Below are 22346 nucleotides of genomic sequence, written 5' to 3' on the forward strand. Positions count from 1 at the left end.
TTTCATTGTGTAACAAAGTTTATTACATATGTCCAAACATATGTACAGCACGTTTCTCATGAAGAGTGGTTTTGTCACAAATATAAATTATTTAGACTTTCTTAAAGAACATATGATACAGGAACCGTAGCTTGCTTAACGTGGAAGAAAAGATGTGCTGGCTGTTCACTGTAACAGGTTGGTTAAGTGCCCCGGACGAAACACACACGATTCGTTCTGTATATTGATGTTTATATTTTCCCCTCAAATCATCAACTCTTTTGGAAACCACATGATGATTACCACAATACATGGTCCCTTCATGTTTTTCATTTTTCCTTAAAATGTGGCTGTAATACTACACATCCTGCCTGTGTTCGGCCCCAGTACTGTCCATGGACCAATATACAGCATGATAATACACACATAAATAAGGCACAAATGGAGAAGCATAAAAAAACAAAAACAATTGAGGGCCAGAGCAGAACCAGATTTGGCACAGGAAAGGATTGACCAAAGGTAATAAACACAATAAAATGGCATTAGCAACTTCCTGATAACCCTTGAACAACCTACCAAGTCTGTGGGTCAGACATACTGCCAAACCATAGATTATGAAAGAAAACGTTTTTTTAACACATAGTATTTTCGGACATAATTGAGTACTTACATACAGGAGGTGGAAAGATGGGTGAACTACTGAAACTACACTGAAGTACCATTCTTATCCAGCATAATACTGAGGCAAAAATAAAGGATATTTCTCTAAGTCATAGTGTTATGAACCTTTTGCACAAGTTGTTGCAATAAATACTGCTTAAGAAGCTTCGAATTCATCAACTACGAAGACGAACACAGTGGTTAAAGTGAACAAAGCAAGAGGACCGCAATGATTTATGGCGCTACACAATTACAGAAGTAATGATTATCTGTACACGTGGAGGAAACTGAATTAGCTAAAACCTTCTCTAACTGTGTGTCGAGTGCTTGGAGGAAGCATACTGGCTTCACTGATCATTCACAATCAAAAGAATTAGGCCGCCCCCGTCACGCCACGCGGCGATACTGATGATTCAGCTCAGCTACATGTTTAAGATTAAACATTTTGAAAGGTGCACATGATAACACATAACACATTCTTTTGTAAATGACATCATTTTAAAGACTTAAAGCTAAACACAAAAAAAAAAAAAATAATGTCCATGACATGCGTCCTCTGGGAGTGATCCCATACATTTACCATTCAGAAAGGCCAAAACCTTCAGGCACTTCTAGGATTGAGATCAGTCATCAGTTCGTGTATCCCAAAGTCACTTTAGATAATAGTCCATGGGACTAAGCATCCATCAGCATTCCACTCAGTCTTAGTCACTGATCGAGTCAATTCGTTTTAAATAAAGATGCTTATCTTAGTTTTTGTTTGTGTTCATCATGGAGATGACAGGAGGAAAACCAACTCCTTCCTTCAGGGCACAAATCATTCACAGCCACAGTCACGGGGGGAAAAGAGCAAAACAGTTTTGCTGGTAAAGAAGGTACAGGTTGATTCCCTTTCCAACTGCGAGCTTATGATTGGTGAGTCCACACTTGTCCATCAGCAGCATGTGGCTTTGACCCTGGACAAAATACACGGATCAGTTTCCTGAGCCAGCACTGGCGTCCTTTATGTTTTCCTGTTGTTCCAGTTCGGATCTGCCGCGGCGTTCGCATCTGCGGGCCGCTCGGGGGGCGAGCGAGAGTCCTGGGGAGACTTCTGAGCCTGTGGGGAGCGAGGGTCCAGCAGCGGAGGAGGTTTGTCAGGGTGGAAGGGCCGGCTGTAGTGCTCGGGCCCAGGTGGACCTGCTGGCCTGTGATCGGGCATCCTCCTGAAGTCCTGAAGAGGGCCTTCTCTTCCCTGGTGGTAGTTGGGATGGAACTCATCACCACGTCTTCTTTTGGGGTCTGGATGCCTGAAATATCATAGTGTATTACATTTATATTTAGGTACCTGATATTTAAACAAAAAACTAAAACAAGTGATGAGGTTTGAGTAACTCACCTGTCGTAGTAGGGTCTGTGACCCCTGTGGTCCCGGTCGTTGCTGTACTGGTCGTACGACCTTTTGCGAGGGGAGCTGTTGTTGCGGTAACTGCCTGAGCTGCGGTACGGGTCTCCATGTGAGCGTCGATCGTTGTAGTGCTCCTTGTAGCGATGCGGGTCATAGGGATGATGTCGGTCTCCCTGCCACGACTGGTTGCTGTTACCTGGGTAATTGTATTTACGGTCCCTCTGCCAGTCTCCCCTATCTGCAATCAAACATGTCAAACTGATGTTAAAAGATGTTCTGTTATTGTGGAAGAGCGTAATTAAGTAACTTCAATAAAAAGGAATAGTTTAATATATTGGTAAAGGTACAGGCAAGACAGTTAGCTTAGCATAGCTAGGCATAGCTTAGCATCTCAGGCCTTGTCCACACACATTTTTCTCCACCATTTTACACCTTCATTTTACAAAATCTGTCTGTACCCTATTCCAAGTGCTCAAACAAGCATGCCTGGCCAGTAGGTGGTGATAAAGTCTCATTCAACGTTACGTCAAACACTAGAGAAGAACATTCTGAAGATGTGGGTTTTACATTAAGTTGTAATTAGACCTTGCGGTGCTAACCAAACCTAAACAAACAGTAGTCTGCTATTGTTGTTGTTGTTTCAGGCGCAGGATCATTACACAAAACATCATGAATTGAGGTGACGATGACATCAGACAGTTTTACATGGATACACACAAACAGGAATTGAGAGAAATTTGCATTGAATGAAAGGCCCAGGTGCTCTTGTCTGTGAAGGGTAAATAATAATTTTGCATGGACAAAGCTTAAAGCTCGCTAATGCTCACGTTGCCTGTGCTTTAAACTAAAATAACCCTTTTTTGCACCTACCATCGTTGCCAAAGTGCCGCTTGTTAGCCGCGTTGTACTGTTCTCTGTGGTGTCCGTGGGAGCCCGGCTGGTTCGAGTTAGGTCCAGATTTGGAGGACGGCTGAGTACCCGTGGAGTCTCGACTGGAACCAGACGGCTCCGGTCTGAAGGTTTTGACCCTCCCTGCAGGATCCTCCTTCTTCTTCTGCTCCTTCTGGAAATGTCACAGGATATTTTTTTAGCATTAGTGATTCCTAACACTTGGAAAAGCAGAGTGTGAACAGCTAGAAATAGTAACACTTGCCTCTTCTTCATGTGATCGCTTCTTCTGTGCCATTTTGTAAAGCTTGTGAAGCTTCCTGGCACCAAACTCTGTAAACTTAGACACAAATATCCAGAGGTTTCTGTGGGAAAAGGGCACAAAATAACCATGAGCTGAGTGGAACAGGTGAGCATTATCACGTAATTAACAAAGGTAATATCTGATCATCTTACCGTCGCCATATTTTGACATGTTCGGGGTCACTGTAGGCTTTAAGGCACTCTGTGATTCGGTCTCCAATCTTCAGTAGGCATGTGCGAGTGTGCTGGAGCTGCTCCTGGTCGGACAGACCCTCATCTGGTTTATCCAGCTGCTTCAGGGCCTTTTTCACCGGCCTCATGCGCTCCTTACACTACACACAAGAACAAATTAACAATATTATTGTAATTATCTGCTGACCGGCAACTCTGACACTTGTTAAACTCAACTGCATTATCTTTGCAGGAGAGCTAAAGAAGAAACTCACAATACTGAAAGTCTCCTGGTCGAGTTCATCGTCCTCCTTTCCTTCGATGGGGACGGGGTCAGACCCAGCTGTGATGTGGACTGGACCTTGAGTCTTCTTCCCTTTGGCTCCTTTAGCCTGAGAGACGAATGGATGGGGGAAAAAGGCCATGACATTCTAGCTGCGTTCTTGTAGCCACATGTTGTATTTTAGTGCTAAAATGAGAGTCTAATAAGGATAAATTATAAAATAAGACGATGAATATTTTGTTGAAATACCTTTTCTTTTCTGGGCTTGGCACCCTTCTTTTCTTTGTCCCCATCTTTCTCCTTTTTAGGGGTTCCCTGTTTTTCTTTGTTCTCTTTGTTGTCCTTTTTCTTTTGTCTTTTCTTGGCAGGGGACTTCTCAGTTCCATCGTCCTGCTCGAACACGAGAAAAGACAATGCAAATTAAACAACAGAAGGTTATACAGCAGGAGAGGACAAGTGTTGTGCACTCTAATCAAATGCACTATGACTGTGATCATCTAAAACAAAGAGCTGAATTACATCTCTTTGTTACGGTCGCTTGGAACAGCTCTGCAATACAAGATGGAAATGTGGCACACCGACAAGCCATGAGTGCATTTAATATATCAGAAGTAACTCCGTTTACATTCTCTGTCAACAAGTCCTGTTCAGTAACAGCATTAAGGACGAGGTTTGTCGTGTGTTTTGTTAGGTTGCAAAATCAAATTTCTCAACAAACACTTGGCGACAAAACAAATTACAGTCACTATTTGTAGAAACAGTTTTTAGGAAGAGCACATCAGCTACAACAAGACCCTGCACATAAAAACATCATGTAGGCAGCAGGAGACCTCGACAATGAAGCATAACATGCCCCCTACGGACTAACAGGTGACACATTAGTGGTGATCTCATGACTGACCTTGACCTCGCCCTCCTCCGACGGGTTGTCTGACAGGCGGGGGGAGGAGATGTCGTTGCCCTGCTCATCCTTGAGGATCTTGTTCTCCTTCTTCGCCCGCGGCTTCCTCTTCTTCACTTTGACCTTTAGAGGGAGAGACTGGATGAGTTGTGTGGCCGGTGGGTGCTTTGTGCAGATCAAAGGCAAACTTCATGTGGTGAAAACAGTGCAGACAAGTTACTCAGAGATTAAGAGCAGCATACCTCTTCCCCTGTTTTAGACACGTCGCTACTGTCTTGTTCTTTTTTCAGCAGCTTGAGGAGATACTCGGCTCTTGCCTGTAGTTGCTTGCCCTGAGGCTTCTTGCTTGGATCGTCTGGGAGAATCTGTCCAGAAGGAATCGATGTAAGACTCCTGACTTGTAAAGGTATTTTTCAAAGCTTTTACAATATCTTAACAGGCTAGTTTTAGTCCAAATTCACAAGTGAGTGAATGCCTTTTTATTTATACAAGTACCCTCTCCAACAAAAGGTAGACATTTACCTTATCAGCGAGTTTAAGGTCAGGATCCGTCTTGATCAGATCCCAGTTGCCAAAGCCATGCTCGTAAATACCAAGCAAGAGCTGAATGTCATCCTGCAGATCCCAGTCGACATCAAAGTGGGCTACTTTGACCCTGCACGTCAGCTTGAACCTGCCGGAAACAGAGACTTGCCATATTTAATCTGCAGCACAGATGCACTTTCTCAACATCTTATCTTGAACACAACACTAAGCCTGTGCTCCTTCTTACATCTGCAGTGGTATCTTACTTATTTCTCTCAGCAGGGTTGACGGGCACAGCTTTGTGCAGAGGCTCAAACTCTTCCTCATGCTGGATGATGGACTTGGCGTTGACCTGCACTCCTGAGATCTTGATGTTGATCCCTCGCCGTTTCCCAGGACCTTTGGCTGGGATATTAACATGGGTCATTTTTAGGGGCCTGGAAAATGATTTGATTTCAAGGAACTCTAAGGACATAAAAACTAACAGTACCTTCAACTGGGTTCTCTTTAAGGTGCTCCTCGTGTTCCTGTACTGCAGCCACACAACTAGTATGAATCAGTTCACCTAGTCTCTTCAGGTCTGCGATGGATTTGTCAACCAGCTCGGAGTCTCGGGCGATGCCCTCCAACCTGGACACAGAACAGAGCACCTGACTGCATTGTGTGTTTGAGAACTTAACTGCTCAAACGTTACCAATTTCATGATGCAGACATACAGTATACAGACTGTGGTATCAGTTAATCTGCCTACCTTTCAAGTGGAGATCCAAATTTCTTGTAGGCCTTAATGAACCTGTTTAAGATATTAAAATGAACACATTTTAATTGTTTTCACAAAAAGAATCAGAAAAAAACAGAATACAAATGCTCACTAAATGTGTTACCTGCGTATTTCAGCATCAGTGAAACCCTCCACATTGTTTTTGCGGGCTCTCGGTCTGCCTCTCTTTTTCGGCTTCTTGTCATCATCGCTATCATCGGTCTCGCTGTCAGAGCCTGACGAGCGGTGCTTCAGCTTAGAGCCCACGTCGCTATCACTGTCGTTGGCCTGAGCCTGAAAAGAGCAACACTTTATCACTGGATTCAAAAGCTAAGGAGCTGCTTGAACACAAAAAGCAGAAGAGTATGTTTCTCACAGCTCACTGCAACAGTTAACAGAGAATCCAAACAACCAATTTTCCTCTCCTCTTACCCTCTTGTTAGAGCTCCTGCTTCTGGGCAGCATGAAGATGTCCTCCATTTCCCGCTGCTTCTCCTCCTCCTCAATTTTTTTGCGCTGCTCTTCAGGGATGATGTCGTCCCATTCGCGAATGGACTTCCCCTCGAACTCTGAGGGAGCGCTCTCTTCCATGCTGGAGAAATTGGCCACCTGCAGCAACACGCAGAGAAGAGAAAGAAGGGATATCATAAGATGCTGAAAGAGACGGGCGCCTGACTGTGGTACAGTGCAAAACTGTAACAACTTAACGGTACCTTAAACTGAGACAGAAGTTCATCTGTAGCACTTGAGCCCTGATCACTTTCTCTTGTTTCGGCCAACCTCAGGATCTCCTCAATGTCCATCTCCTGCAGAAACAAAGAAATTCTGGTTTAATTTTACAAACATGTAACACATGTATTTTTAATGCACAGAAGATAATTAGCTGTTGTAATACCTGTGGTTCGGACTCTTCTCCTTCTGGCTCTTTGAAAAGCTCCTCTGCACCAAACTTGAGGATGGCAGTCAGCTCTTCTTTATTGAAAGGGTTTGAACTGAAACAGAAATCAGCGTTAAACACAGAATGAAATAGAATCTATCACAAAAAAAACTCCACAGCTTATTTCTGACATCTTACTTTGTGTTCCTTGAGTTGCTATCCAGTACAGTTCGACCAGTGGTGTCCATTCTCTGAATGACGAGATGGTCCAGAACCATCTTCTTTTTCGCCCTCTCGATGATGTCCTCCTCCACCGTTCCCTTGGTGACCAGTCGATAAATATTCACCTATGAAGACAAAGCGCTGATGTTAATTTTCTCATGCTCTGTACAATAATCTGTAGGGGGTGAAAGTCATCTGTTTGAGTTGTGGGTTACCTGTTTCTTCTGGCCGATCCTGTGAGCCCTGGCTTGGGCCTGCAGGTCGTTCTGAGGGTTCCAGTCAGAGTCGAAGATGACTACAGTGTCTGCTGAGGCCAAGTTGATCCCTAAACCTCCGGCTCTGGTGGACAACAGGAAGCAGAAGTCCTAGAAAACAGATGAAACTCTTAATACAGATCTGATCCAACAATTCACACACCAACATTTGTAAATGTGTCTTGCGTTAAGAAAAGTACGAACAAAGAAGAGAGATTAATCAAATTTATCAACTATAGTAGTCCAAAAGACAAGCAAAAATGTACAATATGTGTTTAAAACAGTCATTATCTGGATATGTGCATTTGACAGTAAATGCATTACTTAAAAAGACTAATAATAAACTAAAAGATCTTATTTACTGCAGCTTAATTATAAAATGTCAGCCAAATTAGACTTCGGACTTTGTTCACACACCTCTGAGCCTTCTGCATTGAAGTGGTCAAGCGCCTGCTTTCGGATTTCTCCCTTTATGGAACCATCCAGCCGCTGAAGAGGAGAGAGCCAAACAGAGACGATTATCAACCTCTGAAGATTTCCTGGGCAGCCATCAGCTGTAACCTTGGCATCACTCCGCTTTACATGCCATAGCAGCCCCCCAGTCTATATGCTCAGACCGATCACAACAGTCTGCACCGAAGAACAAGTCAGCAAAAACCCAGGTCGAGTGACTTGCAAGAGTTCAGCTGGTCTGCAGCAGCAAATAACTTGTTGATATAAATAACCACATGAAGTCTGAGCCTGTCCGAGTATGTTTGCAACAACAAGTGACATCTGAGCCTGATCAGAGTCTAACCCGCCCAATGCAAGGACCTCAAAACGCCCCGTCACTGTAAACAACAATGACAAACAACAGTAAAAACTGATTTATGGGTCAAAAATAAAAATAATAACATTATAAAACTTTCCACTTATGTCTTAAAATGCTTGATTTAAAAGAGAATGTTTTTTTAATTTCCTTTAATTATTTTAATACTACCTCTGCTTATTCATTTGTTTCTGTGCGATGTCTATTCTAATCTATGGGATGTCTCTTGTTTTTCTATGGCTCACTCTGCATTTAGTGTTTTGTGAGAGAGATTTGTAAGCTGTTTTCTCTCCTTCTCTGCTCTATGCTAGACTAAGACTGTGTAACCATTGTCTCCTCTTTATTTCCTTGTGGTGAACATCAGGCACTATACAGTCAGACACACATGATGTACTGTGATGGGCAGAGTACTGCCTGTTTATTGATTTCTCCTGAAATAAAGGTGTGTGTTTGTGCTTGTGGGTGCCGGACAGTCCCACGTTCTGAATCGCCTTTAGCATTAAAAGGGAGAAGTGAATATGAAATAGAATATTAGTTATGCACTGTAACTCCAGGCTCTATCAGTACAGAGACGGCTCTCTCTCAGCTGTGGGCCCAACTGGTTCATTTAACCGGCTAAAGTTGTAGCTCAATTTTAACACAAGGTGACATCGAGGTGGGGCTCACTTGGTAATTTGGTATGTATTGTAACATAAGCATGGGATGAACCCATTAGTGACAGCCTTAGAGAGTTATGGCACATAACTAATATCTGTTGCTCGGACACAGTAGGTTGTTTAAAATGTAAAGGGTTAGCAGAAAAGCAGAATTTTAAAATTTGCAATCTTACCTGGAATGGGTAGCGATTCTTGGTGAGGTATTCAGCCAGGATGTCCAACATCCGGACCATCTGGGAGAAGATCAGCACCCGGTTGCCTCTTTCTCTCAGTCTGGTCAGCAGCTTGTCCAGCAGCACCAGCTTCCCGCTGCCCCTCACTACACCCTGTAACGCACAAGAGTTAGAGTTTGAACACAACAGAGGATTCATGAAAAATAAATAAGCACTGAGTCCTCTGTTGCGACTCGTGTTTTCATCTTTATTATGTCACAACTAGTTTCCTCTGCAGAGCGCAGCTATCCTGAGGTGTTGCTGGGAGCCAAAGAAGAGTTCAAGAGGAGACTCACCTGCAGGTGTTCCGCTTGTGTTTCACATTCACCATCCTCAGGCTGTTTAATGAGGAAACTGTGGTTGCAGCACTTTTTGAGCTCCATAACGATGTTCAGGAAGCCGGAGGAGCTGCCTCGGGTGCCTTTGGAAAGAGCTTTGTAATTCCTCGTTAAAATCCACCTGGAAATATTTAGGAACAAATTAAGTTAATGTAGAGGAGGAGTGCAGCTGCTGTACCAGAGGTTTGTGTGAAGCACAGGAGCAATAAAAGAAAATGGTTGCGAAAGACAGAAATAAAACCGTACTTGTAGAATTGTTTCTGCTGTGCAGTCATGTCTACGCGGAGGATCTGTTCCACCTTGGCAGGGAGAGATTTTTCCACATCTTTCTTGACACGTCGCAGAAGGAAGGGCTCGAGGACTTTGTGAAGACTCTGATAACCATTTTCCCTTCCTTTCCCGTGTTCATCCTCAAAATCCTCCCAGGAACGAAACCTGCTGTTCTCGACAAAGATAAAAAAAAATGGCACTCATATCTGAAACTGATTGCATTTTCCCTTTTTTGCTCAGCATCATATTAAACGTCTAAACCAGGACATACTTGTCAGGCATGAGGAAGTGCAGCAGTGACCAGAGCTCTTTGAGGGAGTTCTGCAGCGGAGTGCCAGTAATGAGGAGTCTGTGGTTGGACCTGAACTCCATTAATGTTTTATACAGCAGAGAATCATCATTCTTCAGCCTGTGAGCTTCATCGACACCCAGGAAGGCCCAGTTGATGTTCCCAAGCACGCCCTGGAGATAAATGTTAAATCCTTGTAATCCAAAGTGATTGATTCTCTTCATGCACAGACACACTGTGAAATAAAACCTAAACAAAACCGTAAGAAATTCTGATAATTGCACCTACCTTGTCTTTAAGTAGAATTTCGTAAGTGGTTAATAATGCATTGAAACGGATTCTCTTCGTTTGATGGTTCACCCACTCGTAGTCGCGGATCTAAATAAAACAAAAGCATCGGTGTAAGTTTATGTCACCAACTCAGTGAGAGAAAAAACACCCGCAGATTCAACCTACCGTTTTCCTGCTCATGACGTCACCGAGGTAGACCACCACGTTCATGTCTGGGGCCCAGGTGTCAAACTCCCTCTGCCAGGAGGTGAGCGTGGACAGAGGCACCACCACTAAGAAGGGCCCGTACAGCTGATGCTGGTGAAACAGGTAGGACAGGAAGGAGATAGTCTGGATCGTCTTTCCGAGCCCCATCTCATCAGCGAGGATAACACTGTTGCACCTAAGGACGAAGAATAAGAAAACACTATGGTTTCAGCCACTTTCTATGTGTTATTTTTCAATTGAGGTCATCAAAACCAACATTAATCCATTTATTTACCTGCACCAGGAGTGAGCCAACCAGTTCAACCCATCCAGCTGATAATCTCTCAGCTGAAGGCTCTCATCTCCAATATACGATGGTTGTTTCTTTAGAGCAACAAACCTTGGTCTTTGCTTTAACACCTGAAATGATAGTTAGGAACATGTTTCTTTAGTTACGGGGAGAAAAAAATAACCATCTGAAATATGTTTTGAAAAAGCAATTAAAAAATAAATCAGAAGATGAAACCTAATTGGGTCATTTCTATTTGCAGAGTTCCAGACTGCAACCATTTAGCTGCATTTGCGACCATTTGTGGAGGCAGTGAGACTGTGCAAGTACTTCTCAATTCAGTGAGCAGCACCAGTGCGATTCGTAGAAAAAGTAAGCGTAGAGCCCCGATTAAACTCTTACCTTACAGTCTTTAGAGGGGACCGTTTTACAGGAGTTTCGGTGCGTGAAGCTGTCGATGCAGGACTGAAACTTCTTCCTAACCAAAGCTCCGTCTTCCCAGCTGCACTCCGAGTAGGGTAGGCCCATCCACTTGCATAGATACTCTGGCTCATTAGAGGATGGTATCTTGTGACTATGAGCTGTTTGAAATGCAGGAGAGTTGTTATACAAGTGTACAACACAGGAGACCATTAATAAAGACAAAAGTTAGGAATGATGGTGAGAATTTTGATAAAGGACTTACAGGGGAAGTCAGAGGGCCCTTGTGTCTTTCCTGTTCTCGTAGCTGAAAATAATAAAATTCCTTTTAGTACGAGTGCAATACGCAGTATATTTAAACTAAATATCTGCTGCACAACCAGACAAAAGCAGCTACGTTTGATGATGAATTCTTACCGATAACACGCTCCACAAACTGAAACTGCTTGCTCAAGTCAAAAGTGAGCTCCTGTTGGCAGTTATGAAACTCTACATCCTCAGGGGACGCCTTCCTCAACCTACCAACAAGGACAGAATAATTGGTGAAAATGCTCGGAAAAAGTGTATATTTGCAAAGACACTTTTGAAGAAAAAACAAAGATTTTCACCATGAATTTAGCTCTTCATGCTTCTTTTTGTAGTTGTCCATTTTCTTTAGTCCCTTGACCTTTTGCTGTATCAGAGAGTCCATGCTCTCCCACGTGTTGTGGATGTAGGACCAGCCCTTCCACTTGATCAGGTACTGAACCTCGCCTTCATCGTTCTCGGGGTCAAAGCCTTCATTCGGGTCCCCGTTTTCTTCCACGGTATAAACAGTGGTGGAAGCACCATTGGCTAGAAGAGCAAGATAAACTACTTTTAGACTGTATGCACAAGGCGAATATTTTGATGAGAAGCAACTTGGTTTTCAAAAATAGTAGGACACAAGTGATAATGCATCACCTCCTTTTTTGGCTGTCCTGGTGTCCATAACCCTCTCGATGGTCTCACTGTCATCATCTTGCTGCTCCTCGCCCGCGTCCCCTGTCATTTCAATCAGGTCATCAGAGTCTGTTTCAAAGTCATGTTGGTCCTCTTTATAACTGTGAAATGAAAGAAGAGGAAACAGGTAGTATCGATATGAAAACTGTGCATTTGCAAAGGTAACTTTTTTAATACCTGTTGTAATGGAAAACAGTCCTGAGTTCAAAATCTCAGCGCTCAGAAACGCACCTTTTGACTTTTGTTGCACCCCGTCTTCGAGTCTGTCTCTTTGGAGTGTCATCCTCATCATCATCGTCCTCATCGTCTTCCTCCTCATCATCATCTTCTTCGTTAGATGAGTCCTGTTTCCTGGACTTCCTCCCTTTTTGTGCCAGCTGCTTTTTGGCTGTTGATTTGGTTTGAGGTCTGCAAAACACACAGTTATGCACATAAACTCAAAAAAACGTTGAACGTTTTAAAGGGTTTTGAAAGCTTTTGATCGATTCTTAGATGCATCGCAATTCTCTCTTCAAAGATTATGTCTTTAAACAGAAATTAAGAATCGGACATTTAAAACCCTCGACATTATGATCACCTGTAACAATTTTTTAAGAACAGGATGTAATTTCCTTACGGCTAAATCAATTGGATGGTGAAATGTAAGGGAAATATTACATGTACGGCATGTTTATGCTAGGCTACTTCTTGAGCTTTGATAAGGATGGTTCAGTGACAGCAAAGATAACAGACTTAAATTCATCTGTTTATTTAAATCGTGGATCATTACAGATATGCTGTGTTTTAACACACAGAGAAAAAATACATTATGTATCCACGCCAGGTCACTGGGGAAACGACTAGATTGATGCAAAAGGTGATATTTCCTGTGCTCGGTGAAACTGGCGTAAGTAACAAAGTACGATAATAACTGATAAAAAAGCATTTAAAGGCTTTCAAATTTTGATGTTTTTCGAGTACATCTCAGCCCTCTGAATTAGAATCAGATTGTGAGGTGCCAAGAGATTTCTACGCCTAGTATCGAAGTGATTTAAAACGGTTTTCGGGGAATGATGCAGAAAAGGCGGGTTTTCTCGAGATCTCAAGTTATTATCTCGAAATAACAACTGCCGGGATAATTTTCTCGAGACGGGCTTCTGTACATCAGTACAGTATTTGTATCATGTTTTATGATTAGATTAAATTAAAATTGTAGATGTTTTATAGTCTAAACTTTCAGATTACAGCATGTACATCATATCTAAACTTCACACCAAAGTAAAAGAGGAAAAAAAATGTAATCAAACAACTGTTCACACAATATGGAATGATATTTAAATGAGCAGTGGGTAGCTGTCTGATGGCCAGGCTTTGCTACACTCTTACCTTCTAGCAGGAAGTCGTCTGGATCTAACTTTTTTCTCTTCCTGCTCACTGTCTGAAATGTCGGAAGCCTCCTCCTCCTCCTCCTCCTCCTCCTCTTCATCATTTGAGTCATCATCATTCCAGATATTTCTTACAACAAAGAAATGCCACAAGTTCACCCTCAAGGCCAACCACTGCGATAACCAATTTAAAATTTCATGAAATGCTGGCCATAGGGTGTTCACCAAAACCCAATGTGATCAGGGATAAGCCGCTGATCCGACCAATCAAATTTGATGTAATTGTACAACATCACCTGGCTGATTGAAGCTAACTGAGCCCAATTAGAGCAAACAGATACCCAGTTACACAAAATGATAAGAATCACAATATGATCACAGACTGGCACCACAATGACAAAAACAGACATGAACAGTGCAAAACTACAGTATGGATCGAGTCTTAAATCATAAAAATCTTGCTAACAAAAGTGTCTCAAATAAATTAATAATAATACAAATGTTCACTATCATCATACTTACTCTTTTTTCTTGGCTCGTGATGTTTTCCTCTTGGGACTTTCACCCTCAGAGTCACTGCTACCCTGCAAATACAGTCAGCACAGCCAACACACATTTCAGGAGGAGCTTTGTTGTCATAGGAAACATAGCAGCACTTCTTTAAAATGCCCACTAGATGGCACAATAGGCTTGTTGAGAAAAGCTCACGTCAGCGGCAATGACTGCAGAGCGAGGCCATGCCGCATATTAGTATCGCTGGTCTTTATTGTTTCTTTGTCCGTCTGCTTACCCCAGCTCCGATGTTCAAACGAGCCGGCTCCTGTCTGCTGCGATTTGACCTCCTGACCCCGTACACATCTGGATGTTCTTCCCACATCTGTAAACGGAGACCAACTGCTATTACAGAGCCACTGATTATCTGAACCAATATATAAATATAATGTGTCCCAATTCCATTATACATTTTAATGTGTACACCAGCTGTTGGACAGCAACTTGTTATTATTTCATTAGCCATGACCTGCTGCTCAAGGTGCCATTTTTAAATGTCTTAATTAGTCCGACCAACAGTCCCAAACCCAAAGATTTTAGATTTACATCTTTATTAATGAGAGAAAAGTGGAAATTTACAATTTAGAAGCAATAACTAGGAATTTCTTGGTACTTTTGCCAGAAAAATGAAAAATAAAAGTATTATTTTAAATGTTAAAATCATTGGTTTATGGGGGTTATTCCATTATTTTACCAACTGCTTTTACTCTATTGGGCTGCATGGTAGTTGTCATAGTCTACCGTCTATGTTCTTAGCATGTTATGTTCTGTTTTATACCACCACCTCATCTAGCCAAGTAATGCCTCTGTTTCCTTTGTTTATTGCACTGTGGTACAATCATGTACATCAACAGCACCTTTAAGGGTGTTTTCTAGTATACATACTCACTATGTTGAGTATAGTTTTTATCACTTTTTCAATGTGACCGAGTGTCGTCATGATACTGGAAACACTGAAGGCAACGAGGGCATACAATGTTAGAATGGCTTGTGTACACACTACCTACTCAAAACCTGCTTTTAGTTATGAAGTAAGACTGAACTGGGACAAAGCTTAAGTCTAACGTGGGCAAAAAAGACAATATGGCTAAAATAAAACTTCACTTAAGTTAAGTGAATGTCATTGAACCCCTATAATCACATTTAGAGCGTGATTAGAGAAACAAAGTTAACTCAATCTCCATTATCAGAGGACAGGAACCTTAATCTGCTTTACAAACAGTAAGTCACCACAGAAGCTCCTCTCTAAGGCTCAGTCACCTTTACCTTCTTCACATCTGCCAGACGCTCCTTCTTTCTAACTGGCTTGTCTTTGACTTCTGATGTGGTTTGCTGTGATTTGGACTCGGTGGACTCGCTCCCTGACCCTGAGTGACTCTCTGACTCCGAGGAGCTGTTCGACTCGGAGTTGTGGGATCTCCTCCTCTCGCTGCCATGCTCGCTCTCTGACTGACTTCCCGACTCCGACGCAGAGCGGTTGGACTCTTCTGAAGCTGAATTGCTACAGGAACAAGAACATGTTCATTGTTTTCGATTTTTGCAGGGCATACGTATTTGGTTACATAACTCTGTGAACCCGACAACGACATGGCATCTTAAAATTAACCTCAAAGTGCACACACTGTCACTGGGACAAGGAGAAACAGAGAGCTCGATGGCACGAGTAAGTTGTGATCGTCAGCCGAGTGGAACAGATACCTCATTACATCATGCAGCATGTTCCTTACTTAGCGAACAGTCTTATAATAGCCTCATTCTCTCTAGGGCACACAAATCCTCTTACAGGCATTTTGAAAAGCCTAAGATCAGCTTTCACTACTAAATAAAACCGAGCTTAACGGTAATTAAGTAAGTATTGAAATCATTCATGCCTGCTACTCTGCAATTACTTGTGACATGGCAGTAATATAATCAGACAGTAATACAACGGTCATGAATAAATGAACAATACAGTAAATTTGCAGATGTCCCATTCTAAGTAGCCTCATTCATGCTCATTAAACTCCATTGTTTTGTGGAGGTATACGAATCTTAAGACCGACCTTATTTGAGTTATGAGACTATGTGCTGCTATGACAATTTAATTTCTTTTCTCAGATTATTTCATTGGAGGGATTTTTAGAAGCCTGAAGAGTTGAACATTTTCAGTAATTCACATGAAAAAAAGAAAATACTAGAGAAATGTTTGAAAGCTTAACATTATTTTGTGTCACAGAAATGTTTCTTTCACTTGTGTCCAAACCCCAAATTTCAAGGACTTCATCTGTTAAGTAAAAAAGTCCAAATAACTTAGTATCACTGCACACAAGGAGCCTCAAATGGTTTTGGGACCTGCAAATAAATTCAAATTTGATGCAAATACATCAGTTTTGTATAAATTAAACAAATTAGCTGACACTTATGACAGCACATTGATGTGATAAGGGGCCATCAGTGCATAAAACATCAAACTTAGTATTGTGACCTTTCTGTCTGGCTTTTTCTGCATTCAATACTTTGTCTGGACACATGGGGGCGTTATATCCATTCACAATAACTATGCAGGGTTCACTGCCTTATATGGATTGCATTGCAAAAGACACATACAATAGTGTCTTACGAAGTTAAAATAAATACTCATTTCATATATTGAATGTTATTAAGAACAAGTCTCCTACTGTACTATTAAAGGATTTATATTTGTCATACTACTGTCTCTGTATTCTGGCATTTATATATTCAACTATGATAATGTAACTAAAGGGGAACATTAATTTATTGGTTTTGAATAATTACTTACAATTTAACTGGTGTTAAAAAGCATATAATGACTCTGTAAGTCGATATTACAGCTTGTACTTTCAGCTGTCTCAATGGCCTAACTCGGATGTGCATGGCTCCTTCCGCTTTAAGTGAGGTCAAAAGTGGGCGGGGCATGAAAATAAACTCGAATTGTTATTGGCTGGCGTGTTGCTATGTGGAATTCTAGCCTATAGCACTGCAGCGTGGAGGCTTTTTCCAGGCTCTGAACTCTTCCTGGTCCTCCTCCATGTAGTTCTGAGCTGAGTTTTAATACAGATAAGTGAGCAAGCTGGGCACACAAAGCAAGGGCCATTTTGTGACTCAGAAGAGCATGTACACTGTGTGGTACTTTTGTAAGATGTCATTTTACAGGAAATCACCATGTTTTCTGTTGCTCATTCTGCTGCTCTGCATGCCCACAGTGCTCATCTATCAGTACAAAAAAGTTAGGCTGTCATCAGCAGCAGAGGGTATATTTCACTCACAGCTGAAAACACTAAAATGGCTGCCACAAGATCACACAGAAAACTACAAGTGTGATGTAACCTGCTGCAGTGAACAGTCAGTAAAATGCTGAAGGAGATTACCTGCATTTAGCATTCAAACTCCCCTGTGCCTTTATCTAAAAATAGGCTAATGAGGTCAGGCTGCATTGTTTGTTGTGGAAATATGGCAGCAGTTATTATAGTAAGAACTTGATTGGGGCTTTTATGCAAAAAACATATTTTTTTTAGAAAGAAAGGAACATGGCAAGCCACTTGTGTTGTTTCTGAATTTCTGCATTGTTTTGACACCATGCAAATGACCTGGTATTAGTTTTTAAACAATCTTTATTGATCAAAATAGACTGGTGTTTCCACTCGTTTTGGTATTTGAAGATTCAGATACCTGCGGATGATGTATACACACTTGCCCAATTGCTCTCAGTATACATTTACTGTCTTTATAAAAAGAAAACCAGACAATATTGTAAAAAAATATTATACATTAGTGTCAAGACTCCTGGCCACAGGCCTTTAAATATAATCTACCTCGTAAGTAATACAAATAAAGCCAGATTTGAATTTGAATGTTTTTGCTGTAACATTCACAATAATCAGACATGTTCAAATCAAATACTTCCATCAACACATCAATCTTCATATAACCGAAATTCAGAAATACAAAAAGTACCTTTTAAACTTGTCGGATAATTAAAAATGACAGTAAATTTATGTGATAGGATTCCAACAGATATAATATATTGCATGACAAGTGAAAACAACCATTCAATACCTGTAATAAGTCAAAAAAATCATTCAAAAAACTGTAATAAGACAGAAAATCATTATGTGTCAAGAGAAATATTTGAAATGAAACTGTCCATTGCAATAAGGCCCAGAACAGAAAGTAAAACAACCTTGTCCTGGATACAAATATAAAGCTGGGGAGGTTAAAAGGTTATGTTACATAAGCAGGTGGCCACTGACATAACTCAGTAGTGGAATAGTTTTAAGTTTTACTATCCATCTAAAACAACATAATGATTTAACAAGATATTCAAATCTTTTAGATGAAGGGCTTTAATGAGTAGAAATAACTAAGCATGAAAATTGTGTCAAAACTATGAGGACAGATCCAGATGAAAGGTTACAGATTGATATAAAAAATGAAAATAGTAGCCATATGTAATCTGTACTAAGGTCAAAGAACTACAGAGTATGTTATATATAACCCCTGTAAAATACTGGATACATTGCTGACCATAATGAACACCAAAGCAATACATTGTTTCTGAAATAAATAAAAACCAAACATCAACGTTGTAAAAATGGTGCAATGCAGTACCAACTAGTAAGACAAGGTCATATTACTTTATAGCGATTGGACATCAAACATTTGTGACAAATCATGTGCAACATAATAGGACAAATCACTTTTCCTTGTGGTCTAACACACACATCTTGTGGGCAATGATCTCTAAAACACAGGGCCTGAAACCTCAGTATTGAGTGTAAGAAATGGTAGGAAAATCAGGGTGTGGCTATTAAACAATAGCAAGGTCATTCATGACAGTGGTGCACTTCAACAAAAACCACGTCGCATATGTATACACAGGTGATCAACCATGCTTGACAAGGTAAACAATCAAGGCAGATATGGAAAAAGGGGAAAAAAGTATAAGGATCATACCTTGATGCATTGCTCTGAGTCGATCCTTCATCCTCTTGTTTTTTACTTTTATTCTTCATCATCGTATTATCCTGTAATTCTCTGATAGGTGATCTTTTCTCCTGGTATTTACTGTCAAAAAGTTGGAGGAAGCATGAACTATCATACAAGTCCCACAAGACTGCCTTTGCTCAGGTGGCAGTTAAAGCCCAGGCGGTGCGACACGAGTCAGGAAAAAGGCATTAAATCGACAGAGCTGACGATCATTATTTACATCGCTAATGTAAATAAAGCGAAGGAAAATGACAGGTGTCGATACAAAAAGGAGAATAGCCAACTTAAATCTTATAATATAGTCCACGGATGAAGCCGCATGCAATTAATTCTAACTGCGTCATCAGATGAAGGGTAAGAAAAATAAGATTTAAAGCTGAGAAAACCAGTAAATTATGCACTACACAATGTAAACAGACCAATTCAAAGTGAAGAAAAGGTGGTAACCTATAAATGAACTATTAGATTCAACTTCAGCTCTATCACAAGGGTTTTTATCCGACTCGGATAAAAAATAACAAACCGTAAAAATAATAACTTAACAATAAATTACAAAAAGAGCCTTGTTTCCAAAAGCTTGTAGGCCTTTAAAGTCTTCATCTAACAGTCAGACTCAGAGAGACAGACGCGAGCAGCACACTAAAAATGGAGGCGCGCCATGGTTGCCAGAGCCCAGTATGGAAAACAACGACAAGCACTGCCCTGCACAGACGGCTCATTCGGCTCGAAAAATCAGCACAAAAACCACACAAAACGCCTAAATTCCCGTAAAAACACCGATCGTACGTGTATATCCCTTGATTTTGATCAGAATCGAGCGTTTTCCGCCGAAAAACAGGCAACAGAAACGGTCTGACGAAAGCCCATGGCACCCTTCCCAAGGCTCAGCCGCCATCTAGAGCTCCTTCCTAGCTCTGAAAGCTTTGCCTTTGATTGACGTTATTTCCATTTACACCACACTCAGGTGATGTTTAAGTCCCACCCCTTTTATTATGTTTTAAAATGTACTTTTATATTAACTTGCATATTTTTCAGCCCCAGGACAACAATCTTTAAATTATAACCCTTTCTTTTCCACAACATAAAAAAGGTAAGAATATTGAGAGGCTGGTAAAGTGTTTAATTCTTTTGCACCAATTGCATCACTTCCTGCTCAGACAGGAAGGAGGACGACCAGGAGCCATTTTAGGGAGCCTTTGGAAACCATTTCTGTTCAGACCAAAACCTTTTTAAAACTACTTTATAAATATGAATGTATTCAACTGTTTTCATTAATTAGGATTTATTTAAGCACAAGTGTGCGCTTTCATTAACCCCTTTCCCTTCGTCTCATCAATCCAGTGATAATTTCCTTTGTATAAAAACACTCGAAAAACAAACATTACTTAACGAGATTCATCGACCCAATGCGTAGCTTTAGCACTTGGCTAGCTCGTAAACTAAATGGGCAAACCATGATGGCAAGTGACACAACGTCAATGCAGACCTAATTAATTTGTTGAATGAATTAGCTGAAATATTAAAAACATACAGCGGAGCTAATGGACTTTAACACTATCAAAATATTACGCCAAATATCCTCTTGTGATTTTCTGGTTAGCTAATTAGCTAATGAAACAAAGCCAGGAAAAAATACGTGGTCATACACTTTATTTAAAAACAACATTTGAATATCAAATGTACACAGGCGGATTTTGTGTTTCTCAAAAACAATGTCATTTTTCAACAAGTCCACTATACAGCCAGCAACAGTGTTCCAGTGTCCATGTTGTCGTAAAAAAAAAAAAAAAAATCCAATCGTCAAAGTCCAGTCAGAAAAAACAGTTTCATCTTGTCAAAATTTGGCTAACTGCCAAATCGCTTGCAATCTTCACGTTAAACAACGCTGTCTCCACCTCAGCAATATCCAGTTGAATGGGGTCTTGATAGGATAAAAAAAGAAGGAAAGGTTGTAAGCCCACAGTGCAACTGAAATGAGCAATGATTCACTTGTCCAGAGGAAAACGACGGCTTGCTAATCTTAACTCAAATTAAGACAGAATAGTCACAGCTAGCCGTCAGTTGCGTTAGCTAGCATTGCGCAAACATGAGTGTTTGTAAGAATACCCACTTGTTTAAATATTTAACAAAGTTGCCCTTCTCAAACTGTAATTAAAAGTCATCATATTGACATGATGTGTTTAACGCAAGCTTCAGTTTTGAGTGTGTGTTTCAGGATCAAAGCTGTTGAAATATTGTTTTACAGCCAACACTTGTGTTTTTTTCAATTCCTATACGAAATGAAATCCGACTTTTAATACGTTACGCGAAATACATTTGTAGATCTAGTAAAAAAGGAAATCTTGGTATTAAGTTATACAGTGAGAAGTGCAACAATGCTGATGGGCCTGATCTAAATTAACATTTGATGTGGCTTTGAACTGACATATTGTTTGGCGAGTTCAAAGTAACCTGCAAAATGAAGTCCGAGTTGAGTAAAGGCTCCAACATTTCGTAAGTTATTATTATGAGTTCAACAACTGACCACCAGGGGTATGGTGAGTCTAGAGTTAGCCTAGTTCACATCATGCATAAAACATTTTTTAAGCTTTACGCAACATTGATGCTCAAACAAATTTCGATTAAAAAACAAAACACTGGCATGTGAGCAAACAATGCTGTATGCAAAATAGGATGCATTGACTGATTTAACAAAAAGATAACCAGTCACCAAAGCAAATACATGACTGACCAACAGTTTGACAATATAATAGCATCAATAAGTGTTAAAGCAACCATTGAAACAATGATGTTTTCAGACATCTATTGTTCAAAATCAGAAAAAAATGTTCCCTTACTGCTCTTTAAATGTTGAAATACTAAACTAATGTGACCTGGACGTTTGAGCGTGAATTTTTACGGCTTAAAACCTATCAAGCATTTTAGCAAAAGCGGAGAATTCAGCATCTCTTGAAGTAATGTGGCCTTTTTTGTAATTTAACAACAGGAGGTAACGCAGCCAATGTCCACATAAAGCCACAGTGAAAAAATGCTTATATTATTAATAATTAATTAAACCACATGATTTAGAAAATTCCTGTGCATGTTCTACCATAAACTTACATTTACAAGCTTAACATTTAATTTTGCACGCTACGTGCTAACATCTAGGTCTTTTGCTAGCCTTTAGAATTAACTCTGAAAGGCAGTAACAAATGGTCCAGATAAATGTGGGGAGAGGTCTGCTTAAAATAGGTGTGCAGTGTCCTCAACCTATCCAAATGCGATTGTAGAAAACATATAATCTCGAGGAAGTAGGACATTTTCTATGGATTACATTAGTTCAGTTGGCATTTGAATGATACCGAGTTCAAACATGAAAAACTTACAGAGCTGTCTTCTTTTTCTTCAAATTTGGAAATTCTTCCCACCAGTGCAGGTCTCCACTGTGGAAGAGAAGGAATAATGAATGATACCATATTACCATGAATCAGATTTACACACAAATGGTATAC

At 40.6% G+C, this 22346-nt stretch overlaps 1 protein-coding gene across 3 annotated transcripts in view; it reads right to left on the reverse strand.

The window, feature by feature from the left end:
- Window positions 1-22346, reverse strand: part of chd2 (chromodomain helicase DNA binding protein 2) — a 27430-nt gene continuing 5084 nt past the window's right edge. Inside the window, exons 4-42 of one of the 3 annotated variants that reach the window (XM_084364022.1) lie at window positions 22221-22277; window positions 18820-20773; window positions 15133-15367; window positions 14105-14191; window positions 13837-13898; window positions 13316-13444; window positions 12182-12358; window positions 11912-12051; window positions 11578-11803; window positions 11387-11487; window positions 11235-11276; window positions 10952-11130; window positions 10556-10680; window positions 10240-10456; window positions 10072-10161; window positions 9766-9956; window positions 9471-9662; window positions 9183-9345; window positions 8848-9000; window positions 7628-7699; window positions 7172-7321; window positions 6933-7081; window positions 6753-6849; window positions 6571-6663; window positions 6290-6466; window positions 5982-6151; window positions 5849-5890; window positions 5588-5727; window positions 5364-5502; window positions 5095-5245; window positions 4815-4937; window positions 4573-4695; window positions 3921-4061; window positions 3664-3780; window positions 3371-3549; window positions 3180-3279; window positions 2897-3089; window positions 2018-2264; window positions 1-1928 (exon numbers count right to left, since the gene is read on the reverse strand). In XM_084364022.1, coding sequence (XP_084220148.1) covers window positions 1643-1928; window positions 2018-2264; window positions 2897-3089; window positions 3180-3279; window positions 3371-3549; window positions 3664-3780; window positions 3921-4061; window positions 4573-4695; window positions 4815-4937; window positions 5095-5245; window positions 5364-5502; window positions 5588-5727; window positions 5849-5890; window positions 5982-6151; window positions 6290-6466; window positions 6571-6663; window positions 6753-6849; window positions 6933-7081; window positions 7172-7321; window positions 7628-7699; window positions 8848-9000; window positions 9183-9345; window positions 9471-9662; window positions 9766-9956; window positions 10072-10161; window positions 10240-10456; window positions 10556-10680; window positions 10952-11130; window positions 11235-11276; window positions 11387-11487; window positions 11578-11803; window positions 11912-12051; window positions 12182-12358; window positions 13316-13444; window positions 13837-13898; window positions 14105-14191; window positions 15133-15367; window positions 18820-18881 — 5460 coding nt within the window. In that variant the 5' untranslated portion in view covers window positions 18882-20773; window positions 22221-22277 and the 3' untranslated portion in view covers window positions 1-1642. Of the gene's footprint in view, window positions 1929-2017; window positions 2265-2896; window positions 3090-3179; window positions 3280-3370; window positions 3550-3663; window positions 3781-3920; window positions 4062-4572; window positions 4696-4814; window positions 4938-5094; window positions 5246-5363; window positions 5503-5587; window positions 5728-5848; window positions 5891-5981; window positions 6152-6289; window positions 6467-6570; window positions 6664-6752; window positions 6850-6932; window positions 7082-7171; window positions 7322-7627; window positions 7700-8847; window positions 9001-9182; window positions 9346-9470; window positions 9663-9765; window positions 9957-10071; window positions 10162-10239; window positions 10457-10555; window positions 10681-10951; window positions 11131-11234; window positions 11277-11386; window positions 11488-11577; window positions 11804-11911; window positions 12052-12181; window positions 12359-13315; window positions 13445-13836; window positions 13899-14104; window positions 14192-15126; window positions 15368-18819; window positions 20774-22220; window positions 22278-22346 lie in introns of all 3 variants that reach the window. The other 2 variants (XM_084364023.1, XM_084364024.1) reach the window with 2 other exon arrangements.

Source organism: Pagrus pagrus, assembly GCF_965226575.1.
Source record: "Pagrus pagrus genome assembly, chromosome: 10".
Lineage (NCBI taxonomy): Eukaryota > Metazoa > Chordata > Actinopteri > Spariformes > Sparidae > Pagrus > Pagrus pagrus.